The following is an 11,308-nucleotide window of genomic DNA, read 5'->3' as shown; positions in this document are numbered from 1 at the left end:
CTCTGAAAATATAATCAAAATACATTTTCATATTATACGTAAGTTTATTCTTCAGTGCTTTCCCTACTGAAGTATATGTTTAGAAAGGAAGATGTGGAAGTGTTAGAGAATGCTGAATGTTCCATTTCACTGGTAGGTTGCAATATAACATTTTACCTCCCAGACATTTTTTTACAGATTTTTTTCTGTTAAAGAAATTCTTTTTGAAACACTTTGCATTTATAGTTTTTGTACTTGTATGTTACATTTACAGCCAGTCTACCTGTTTAATATTTATGTTGCTTATCATTAAAAAAAAAGTTGTATGCACAGACCTACTGAGCAAACAGTAACTGCACTGAGAGAGTGTTTGTTTCTGTTTTTAAGGATATTTTGGTTTGTAATCTGATATCTGTTTAATTACCCAAAATCTAAAAAAAGGTCATCTTTAGGATGTCTCAGATTAGGTTTACCAGTTGTGTTTTCAATACTTTTTGTCATGTTTTTCTGTTTGGAATTGACTTTGCTTTGTTTGATTCAATAAGTTTGGATTTTCTCTAAAAGATGTTGTGTAGTATCTCTGAAATTTTAGCTACTTCTAAAATGTAAGGGCTGATCTAAAAATAGGATTACTCTCATAAAATGGGATCTGAATTGAGGTTCAGAAGCAGTAAAGAGCAAACCTGATAAACCCTCCTGGGGTGCCAAGTGATCTTAAAGGCACTCAACTCGATGGATTTGTGTTTCTCTTTCAGGTTGCACCTGGGACCAAAGAGTAGGTAACTTTTTTCCCCTAAGAAACTCCTTGTCCTGATAGGTGAGGATGCTTATATCTACAATATCTATCTGTCAGGAAGTTCCTGTAACCATCCCAGGCAGAGGATGCAGCATCCCTGAAAGCTTTCAAAGTCAGATTGGACAGGGCTCTGAGCAGCCTGATATAGTTGAGGATATCTCTGCTCATTGCAGGGGAGTGGACCAGATGAGTTTTAAATGTCCCTTCCTACTCAAACTGGTCAGTGATTCTGTGATTCTATGATCACAAATGGTCTCTATTCTGAACACACATTTTGATAGGACAAGGAATAAATATTAATTTTTAGTCAGAGGGTTGAGTATTCCAAGAAGTTTGAAATATCCTGATTTTATTCCTGTTCTCAAAGAACATCTTAATTTATCCAATGCCTATGTTGGTTAAAAAGCCAGTACAGTCTCACCTTGGAAACACTGAAATGTTCTGTACTTCTTTTTCCTGACTTGCAAGTTATAATTTCACTGGCTAATTATACTATTATTTCTAATCAATGTTCTATTTTAAAATGTTTAAAAAAAAAAGCATTCAAATTACAGTGCAAGCCATTTGGCAAAATTACTAATTCTGCAAGACATTCAGAATAATGAAAGTGTTAAATGTACTGGAACACATATTTGTGCAAGAAAGACACCTATCTCAGAGTTGTTGTTTTCCCCTTCTAATTGAAGCATGGTAGCAAATGCAAAACAGTGATGAATTTTCTTACAACACGCAGAATGTAGCTATGCACATGGAGATTATATATAGACACTATAGTAGATTGTGGCAAATGAACTTTCATTGCAGTGGCAAACAGCAACATGAATGCTAATTAAAAAGAGTTTACAGGCTTGTTGCACAACAGCATATGTGCAATCCAAGAAAAGCAGAGCAGACACCCAGCCACGTGGTGATCTCAACTGCAGTGGGAAGGAGCACTTATGAGCAGCACCTAATCTCTTTATGAGCTCTCAGAGCAAGGAGGATATAACAAGTTTCTTTCTTCTACATGATCTTCATGTAGATACTTTGGTATCTACTCTGTTTTTATTGCTAATTGATAAAAAGACAGGTAAAAGCCTTTATTATAACTTTAACCTTGTTTATTTAGGGAAAAAAAAACACAAAACACAAAAAAGAAAAGAAAACACTTTGGCAATAATTCCTAGTAAAAGCCATTTTAGTTTAATGCTAATAGCTGAACAAACACTGAAAACAAACTGATGTTTCTTCCAGAAGGAGCTACATGGCAAATGAAGCTGGAATTGCTGAGTGGGTGACCACATTCAGCTGGCCCCTTTGCTGCTTTAGAACATTGCTGCTTCAGCAACGCCTGCTGTTTAGAGAACTATTACACTGAACATACAAGTGAGAATCAAACATTAGTCTTGTTTTAAACTGGTATACTGGATTTGAAACAGCAGGAGTTCAGGAGTTGATTCCTAAACAATAGTTTGGCTACAAACAGCTGAAGTTTTTGTTCTGACTATCTCACTATGTTTACTGTCATTGTTTCCTTTATGCTGGGTGACATATAGAGCAAAACTAAATAAAACAGTTTGTTTTTTGTAGAAGCATGGAACAGAGATTTTTCTCCAAGAAGCAACCTCACAGCGACTCAACATGAAGAGCCCAGAGTTTCACACTGGTCAGTAATATTTATGACATTTGCCATACTATGTATGTAAGGAGCCATTCACCTATAAGTTATTCTGTTGTTGAGGAACTTACTTTAATACACAGTGTTTTCTTTTTTTCATGTGTTTGATCTATTCTAAATGTTTTGTGTCAGCCTGTAGAAATGAAATCATGGGGTTTTGCTATTTTTTGAAGAGTAGGTGAGCATTCAGAAGGTATAAGCACATTAGCTACAGTAAATATTGAATTACTGTTTATAAAGTGCTAGAAAAAACTTCCATGAAGAATTGTGTTAGTGTTTATAAGCCATACTGAAACATGTTCAGTGCAGGAGAAATCATGTTTGGGATTCTGGCATCCAGTCAAAAAGTGTAGAGCACTTTGTAACTCATGAAGGGTTCTATGAAATTAATGAAGCTATGTTCATGAATGATTTTCAGGACTCCTTTTGGTACCCTGATGTACAGCTCATTCACAAATCTTAGAAAACTAGGGCTTAAGTAATATCTGAAGAGGAATAGTTTTCTTTTTTGATGCTTCTCTTCAGGTTGATGTGAAAACTGGCAGGACTTCCTGAGCTTTGAGTGAATAAAAAGATGCACTGATTATACCAGAAAAAAAAAAAAAAAAAAAAAAGGAAACAAAGCAACAGCATGAAATTTATTTGAATATTGTCCAAACAAAGGCTGTAAAATCTCATCTGGAATATATTTTGTTCTCAGGAAAAATTCTTTATGGCTAATTACCAAAGACCATGTTTTGCTTCTTTTCTTGAGGAGGAAATTTTTTAAGGCTTTGCTCATTATCACTCTTTGAAATGTATTTTTCTTCCTGTTGTGCTAGAATACGCTCCATGTATCTTTTCAGAATGAGGTCTCTGGCTAACAGGATGTTTCTTTAGTATTTGTTGCCATGGAGCTGCCTCTGCCTATTGAATTCACCTGGGCAGACTTCAGTTGGCTCACCAGAGCTGATGCAGTCTGCCACTAACACGTGTCTTCAGTGACCACAGAGTTTCACAGGTGCCATAAGGAAAAGCAGTTCTGATCAGATTTCCTATGAAGGGATTGTTTTAAGTAATACTAAAAAGTTTGGGTTTTTATGGGTGCCTTGTGAGGTCACTGATGGCCTGAAATGCCCTCCTTGAAAGAGCAATGCTTCCTCCCTTTCATTCTTTGCTGCCTTTTTTAAGAAATAGGCATTCAGGCAACTAACCAAGAGTGAACAGGGATGTGTTTCACCGTGGCTTTCACCATGGCTTTCAGCAGCAGCTCCTGCACTCCCCGCTGGAGTAGTGCAGAGTGGTTTGATTTCTAAAGTCCTGAGTGGCACAGGCTTGGACACCAATACATTAGCTCTTGATTTTAATAGATATGTGATTTTAGAAATTGATCCTTTTCTATTATTTTTATAAGTGTAATTCCATCATGAAAAAAAAATTTAAAAAAAAAGTCTATTTCAAGCTATTCCTCCTACAAAATAGACCAGAGCAAATTCTAAGGGAAATTTATTTTCTTAGCATGCAATGATATAAGGAAACTATACACATTTGAGAAGCATCTGAGGGTGTATTTTAAAATACACAGTTTCAAAATAATATAAAAGTAAATGTTTATTTTCAAAATGTATAGTACATTTGATTGATACTTGCCACTGTTTTCTTCTTTGCACATGACTGGGATCATCAGAATGTTGCTTTAGGCTTTTGGCATTTTCTTTCTAGAGAAGTCAGATGGGATGGCAGTGTTACAATAGAAAATTATTATGTCTGTACTAACTTGGTTTTAGGTTTTTGAAGGACACTTCAAGGATAGTTATCTCAATAAAATTCAGGGCAGCATGGAGTCAGAGAAGATGGTGGAGACTTATGCGCCATTTCATGTTCTAGGGACACAAAGGTTACCCTTAAAAATTTTCTCTGGAAATAGATAAGTTGGTTTTGATGGCAATTAATTGACTGTAGCAATTATAGCACTTACTTCACAGTAGTAATGTGACTGTTGATATTTTATTCTTCAGAATAATTTTTCTTATAAAACTTGAAGGGTTCTTTATTAAAAGTCATTTTCTTACAAAACGAGAACTTCAATTTTGGTAATGATTGGGTGAAAGTTGAGTAAAAGAGGCTTAGCAATATGTGAGAAAAAGGAGGAACAAACAAAAGCATGAAGACTTGTCTTTCCTTGCCTCCTTTTGTTGCATAAACTCAAAGTACTTACCAAAAATTACTTTTCTGAAATCAAATCAGCATTATTCTGCAGTAATGTTCTCAAAACTAAGCCTTTGCAGTTTGATGTTTATGGCCAGGCTGCCTTAAGTGTTGGTGTGCTGCCAGGAAGGAATTTTTCAGCCCTGCTCCAAGTTGTGTATCCCTGCTGTCTCTCCTTCCCCTTTCACCTGGCAGTCACACTACTCAGTCTTCATGGTAGGATGGTTCAGGGAGATAAAGCAGCAGATTTACCCCATGGAAAGGTAATTAATTTTCTGCTGCATTTTACCTTTAGTTCTTGAGTGGAGTCCCTGGTGCTCCAAGAGCCAAGCGGTGTGCCATGGAGGATCAGATTAGCGCAGCCAAGGCAAGGAGGGAGGGAAATGACATCTGGCAAATGCTCACTTTTAAAACTGACTAGATGGCAACATGGAGCGGTGCCATCATCGATTTGCACTTCAAATCTGTACATGTATAAATTGGCAAAGAATTTCAATACTCTCAGACGTATGAACTCTGCCAGCAGCCTTGGTAACGATGAGTTAACTGTCAACCACGTCGGTGGTTTTGCAATCCGCACACTGACTAGAGGTTGTCACTGTCTTCTCTTACACAATTTATTCTGAATGAAGTTTTGCCTCAGTGCCACAAATAAATGATTGTTGGGTTGATAAAAAAACCACCAACAAACTACCCAAAAGCAGAGAAGCCCAAACTGAGCACAGGGCTCAATGAAGGGTGGAGGAAAGGCCATCCTCAAGGAGCTATGGAGAGCTTGGATGCTGTCCTTGGACACAGGCCACACACAATCTATTAAAATCTGTCTCTCATGTCAGTAACTCACATGGGCTGAGCATATTTGTGGGTGAGAATGCTATAAAGCCTTTTTGTGTTTTTGTGATTCAAGTAGTTAATAAGAGAAAAATGATACTATAAATAGGAACACCATAGTTGGTAAGGACTGGGGATACAAAAGGAGATATGCAGTCTCAGTTATGACAGGAGAGCAAAGAAAAAGCAAAGAAAACATCAACTGAAACCAGCAACTTCTGCAGAAGTGCTTAATCAAACATGAACTTTGTATACAACCCATTGACAGTGAATTTGCTCTCGCAAAGTGAACAGCTTGCGAGCGGGAGCGTGCCTTTTTTGGTCACGTTCTGCAAAGGGCTGAAAATATGTGCTTAGTAGGTGTTGTGGCTTTTTCCAGTATTGTGGGCCTTTCTGTGCATTAAAAACATTTTTGCCAGTGTTTATATATTACTCCTATCTTCCATCATGTGGAAACCTTCGTTGTTCCAATCCTGTCTTCTCCTGAAAACATTGCAACAGGATCAATCAAGGCTTTCTTAGGAGTGTGGCACCTATATCCAAGAATAAAGCATAATAAACAGGAGCTGGGAGAATGGATCAGTTCATTAAATCCAGCCAGGTGGTGTTGTGCTCTGATACAGACAGATAACGAGTTCAAAAGTGAGCCTGTCTGGAGTGGTTTTGTTCAGACTTGTGTGAAAGATAAAGTACTAAAATAAGAGGAATCCCTTTAATTTGCACTTGTGACAGGCAGCTTCCCCTTTATCACTGAAAAAGATGAACTATGCCTGTTTTGAGATATTAAAACCAGGCAATCAAGTGATTTTTTTTTTATTATTATTATTCACAATATTGAATTTCTAGCTACAATTCATTTTAGGCAGGAGGTGGCACAGACTAATAGATGGCCAGCATTTCTTTTTAACTGAAAGTCCTAAAGAAATTGTCTATATCAGGGCTTTAAACGTGTGCTCAGTTAGAAGCATTTTATATAGTTTCATAAGAATAATTGTAAGCTCACTGGTCTGTATTTGTGCAAGTTTTTAATGAAGTCCCTTGGGTTTAAGTTATTAGCTTTTAGCTGCACTTGCACAAATATCAGCCAACCCTCCTTGGCCTATTTTTTGCACATTTAAGTGACAGTTATAGGCTAAACCAAACATGTACTTGCCATACGTAGGTACAAAGGCTAGGACATGGTGCTGACAACACATTCTTACACTAGCAGTAAAGAACAATTAAACATGCAAAGTAATACAGACCTCCTTGCTTTAAAAGAACATCTAAACTCTCATGCAAAAAAACCAGCTATTTTTGGCACCCAAATCAGGTTTCTTGTTTGTCAGTCTAAGCTTTTAGGTTTTTTTTTTTTTGTTTGTTTGTTTTGTTTTTTTGTTTTTTGGGTTTTTTTTTTAAAAAAAAAAGACCTATGAAAAAACAGCTTGTGTTTTCTTCTGATTTCTAATATTTACATGTTTATAAAAATCCAAATAAGCATGCACAACACCTCTTCGTTGCAGATAAAAGTGTAAATAAATGCAGCAGTGTAGCTTTCTGCTGAGAAGGGGTTAGGCATACCAGGTTGCTTTTCCCCTTGAGAAAGAGCAAGCAATTTAGAATCTCTGCACACTGTTTTTACACTGACCCTTCTCCTGGAGCAGAGGTGGCCAAAAACAGCATGCAGAGGGATGACTGCATGCATATGTGTTCAGCTGAAGGATTTTCACTGCACATTTCAAGGTTAGAGAACTTGGATTAACTGGTGAACAAAAGGAGTGAAACAGAATAAAATACAATTATTTCTCTATGCTAATCTTCTAGCCACTCATTACATCAAGGCAATGAATGATAATTGCTGGTAAAGAACTGTTATGTAGAATATTTTTCCTCAAAAAGAAAAACCAAATAAACTTACTGAAAATTCAGGTGTTATTTGTGTGTGTGTGGGGGTGGGGGGGGGGAAACTTCTTTCTTGAGTCTTTACTTTCTACAGACCCTACATGGGTGTACATAAATACGCAAAGTAATCATCATTATATTTTTACAGTGGAAACAAAAAAAAAAAAAAAAAAAAGACAAACTAATCATGAAAGATATGACTGAGCACAGAAAAAAGAACTTCAACTGACATATTCAAGCTCTAATTTATAAGAGAGAAGAAATACTCTTTCAATCCAGATTCACAATTTATGGTTTTAGAAACTGTAATGTTTCAAAAATGATCACTACTACTCTTACAGAAGGATGGTATACTAAAAAAAATGCTCTTATTTATACACTCTTTCCAAAGTGAAAATCCAGAAGGCAATATGAAGGGCCGCTGTTACATGATTAAGTGATTTCCACTCCCTTCTCTGTGTGAGAGAGAACAGGCAATCCCTGACAGATGCCTGAAAATCTACCAAATAGATGTACTGAATCATGGTCAAGCGCCTGTCCTAGAGCACGCCTTGAAACAGAAGGATCAATTGTTCCAAAGCCATAAAGGTGTTAGAAATTCAAACACAACGTCCTTCAATAATAATATGCCGCCCAGCAATTATTAACAAAAATACTGTGTTTAGGTTTTCCAGTAAAGTCCTTAATAATTATGATGATCACAAAACGTAATTCCATTTAAACAATCTAATTTGTGCCAAAGAAATAACTACTTCAAAGCCTCTACTAGATGGTGAAGTATGCATTTTTTACACCAAATGTCTAAAAAGAAAATATCTTTTTGGTTATAACCACCTGAAGAACATCTGGATGCAGTCCAGGCTCCAGCATCTTTTCAGTTTCAAGATTGTTGAACATGTCTATTGAGTTATTTGAAAGAAAGTTAAGCAATAAACCCCACACTTTTCACTTTAAATTAAGGTTGTGTTTTGTCTTGGACAACACCTTAAAATTCTAGAAAATAATTTTGAAATGTTGTCTTCAAAAATAAATACGAATTTTTTTTGACAAATGAAGGTTCTTCAAACCTCAGAGCTCTTCCTTTTGCAGAGGCAGTAAATTCCTTCACAAAAAAAAAAAAAAAAAAAAAAAAAAAAGGCAGTTCCTGTAAAATTTTCACTATTCATATAAAAAAAAAAAAAAAAAAAAAAAAAAGGGCAGTTCCTGTAAAATTTTCTCTATTCATATAAGAAAATCCATAGGGGTAAGCTAATTCAGAAAGGAACCTTATTAGCTATTATGAAAAATGAAATAAATCAACCATGCAATCTGGACAAAGCTTGAAAGTACTTCTTGAAATTGATCTGGCTTTTGTGCTGGCTTTGGTTTGCTGGCTTCTTTTCCTGAAAGCGACTTTTATTGCTTTTAGTAATGGTGGTGATTTTAAGTGTGTGCCATTAGGCCAGTCAGTTTCTAGACTTAATTTTCACTGTTTACAATCAGCTGATAAGAGATTTCACGAACCATCACAAAGTGATTCTGAAAACGTCAGTTTCCATCATGCTGCATGGGGCACAGCTAGGTCCCATCCAGTGAAAGAAAGGTATCAGCCATTGTGGGCATCTCAGGGTCAGAGAGATTGGTCTCTATCAGGACCAAAACGATCTGTCATTCACAAAAAATTAAAGATCATCTCAGGGGTGGAGGGTGATTTTGCCGAATCAGGTTTCAAACAGGTGTTCCAAGCGCGTCCTGTGGGGTACCTGATAGCACGACTGAGATTGTGCAGACACAGGTTATATAAAATTCGACAGTGGGCTTCATCTTTCTCATCCCTTGTTGATATATGCACAGATATATCCAAGAACAGGCAAAAACCCCTATCAACACGAGAGACCTACGGACCTTTGTCCAAGAGCCGCTTTGCTCACTAAAACCGCAGGTCTCAGCCGAGGCGCGCTGAGCCAGGCGATGCCGTGCGGCCGGGGTCGAGACGCCCGGCAGGGCTGAAGGGCAAAGCAGGGCCTGACCGCACCCCTGCACCCCGGTCCGCAGCCCCAACAGCCCCAACTTTGCTGCTCGCCGCTCGGCCGCCTTCGGGCTGGGCCGGCGCGGATCCCGATCCCGGTGCCGGTGCCGGTGCCGCCCCCGCCCGGCGCTGCCGGAGGGAGATGCTCGCTGTCACTTTCCCTCTTCCCCACGCACCGCCCCCTGCCCTCCCCCGCGCCCGCCGCCGGCGCTGCCCCGTCCCCGGCGCCGAGCGCTCCCCGCCGGCAGCAGGCAGGGCAGGGCGGAGCAGAGCAGAGCAGAGCAGAGCGGAGCGGAGCGGAGCGGAGCCGGGCTGGGCAGGGCAGGGCAAGGCCGCCCGCCCGCTCCTCGGCATGGCCGGGCGCTGAGCGGCGCCCGCCGCCCCGGCTCGGCTCGGCTCGGCTCGGCTCGGCTCGGCTCAGCACGGCTCTGTCCCGCCGAGAGGCTCGGCGCCCAGCCACCCTCTCTCCTCGCCAATGGTCCAGAGCGACATGTCCAAATCTCCTCCCAGCCCGGCGCAGGAGGTGCAGATGGAGCTGCTGGACAACCCCCTGCCCGCGGCGGCGGCAGCGCAGGTACCGCGGGCTCGGCCGGGGCTGCGGGGCGGGGGCGCGGGGCCGCCGGAGCTGCCCGTCCTTCAACTTTGGTCACCGCCGTCAGAAAAGTTTGACAGCTCCCCTAAGACGCCCGAAATCCCTGTCTTCGCCCCCACCCTCAAATGCCGTTTAATTAACATCCATGGGATGCTCTGGGCCGTAGAAGCATCGTAAATCAAAAGAACCTTGCGATTATTTGGAGGATGAATATGTAAGAATACGTTGCTATTAAGCTGATCTTCCACACATGTATTACTCGCAGGGTCCGGCTGTTTTTCCCTGCTCCAGTAACCTGTTGTATCTGTACCTGATGCTTACCACGCACGGCTGAAACCTGCCTTGTCTGTTCCACGGGCTGGTGACAGTCTGTAGGTGAGGGAAGGCGATTCATGCCAGTTGTTCAGCAAGAATTTTGGGGAGGCTGAAGGTGTTGAACATGCTGAAGATTTAAGCTGCTCCATTTTCATGCAGAAGGTGGTTGTACAGTCGTCTCAGAAATTTTAAGAACTCAGTTCATGTGCAGTGTTCGGGCGGATGGGTGATGAGAAGGAGGCAGGGTAAGGCATACTTAGAAAAGATTTCATATTTTGAAAGGTTGTTTCTGTTGCATGTATGAATGTTACTTAATATCTTCAAGTTTGCAATAGTTGGCTACAAACACTTCGGAGTGCTGGTTTCGAACCCAGTAAAAGGATGGTAAAATCTGATTGTGTGCATTTCAGATTACAAACGTGCATGATCTTGTTAGGACAGAGGTTTTTCCTTTTGGGGTGCAGTTTTTACTGTTGCTGCCAAAGCTGTCTCTGGTGCTCTGTTTGAGAAGGTGGACCAGCTCCATCCTAGAAGTGCTTGATTGACAGAGAAAAATGCTGTCAGTCTGTCAACAGTCTTGGTGATTGATCTTTACTTACTCAGGCCCTGTGACAGCAGAACAAAATCCAGGCACTGAAGCAGAGACTAGGTTAAACTAAAAAAGAGAAAGTGTCTCTTTGGATGTCAAAGCCTCCAAGCACAGAACAGACATTTCAGTAGGGCCATATGCTTTGCCAGCTTCTCCAGAAACAGTGGCAATGGAGCTAATTTCTGACCTACAAATCCCCCACTTTTTACATCTTTTCAGCCCGAAGCACAGATTTAGCAACTGTCAAATCATATGGTACATCTCTGTTGTGGACAAATATCAAATACTGATCATAAAATTGATTTCTCAATCCTCCTTTTTACTAGGGTTAAGAACCTCTGTTTAGAGAGGAAGAATAGTTTCCTAAAACCCACATTATTTATGTTTCAGGTTATGCATTATATTCTATTTTATAAAACAGGTTTCTGAACATTCACAGCCAAAAAGATTCACTTTTTAAGGCAGTGATAATG

The 11,308-nt window shown here is 39.9% G+C and overlaps 1 protein-coding gene across 5 annotated transcripts in view; it reads left to right on the top strand.

The window, feature by feature from the left end:
• The first annotated feature begins 9,654 nt into the window (after nt 1-9,654).
• CACNB2 (calcium voltage-gated channel auxiliary subunit beta 2) overlaps nt 9,655-11,308 on the top strand; it is a 240,308-nt gene continuing 238,654 nt past the window's right edge. For all 5 annotated transcript variants that reach the window (XM_041486777.1, XM_041486770.1, XM_041486795.1 and 2 more), the window contains exon 1: nt 9,655-9,913. In XM_041486777.1, the coding sequence (XP_041342711.1) occupies nt 9,815-9,913 (99 nt within the window). In that variant the 5' untranslated portion in view covers nt 9,655-9,814. The remainder of the gene's footprint in view (nt 9,914-11,308) is intronic.

The sequence above is a fragment of the Pyrgilauda ruficollis genome, unplaced genomic scaffold (genome assembly GCF_017590135.1).
Source record: "Pyrgilauda ruficollis isolate IOZ18807 unplaced genomic scaffold, ASM1759013v1 scaffold12, whole genome shotgun sequence".
Classification (NCBI taxonomy): domain Eukaryota; kingdom Metazoa; phylum Chordata; class Aves; order Passeriformes; family Passeridae; genus Pyrgilauda; species Pyrgilauda ruficollis.
The sequence above is the reverse complement of the archived record's forward strand: the minus strand, read 5'-3'. Positions and strand labels throughout refer to the sequence as shown.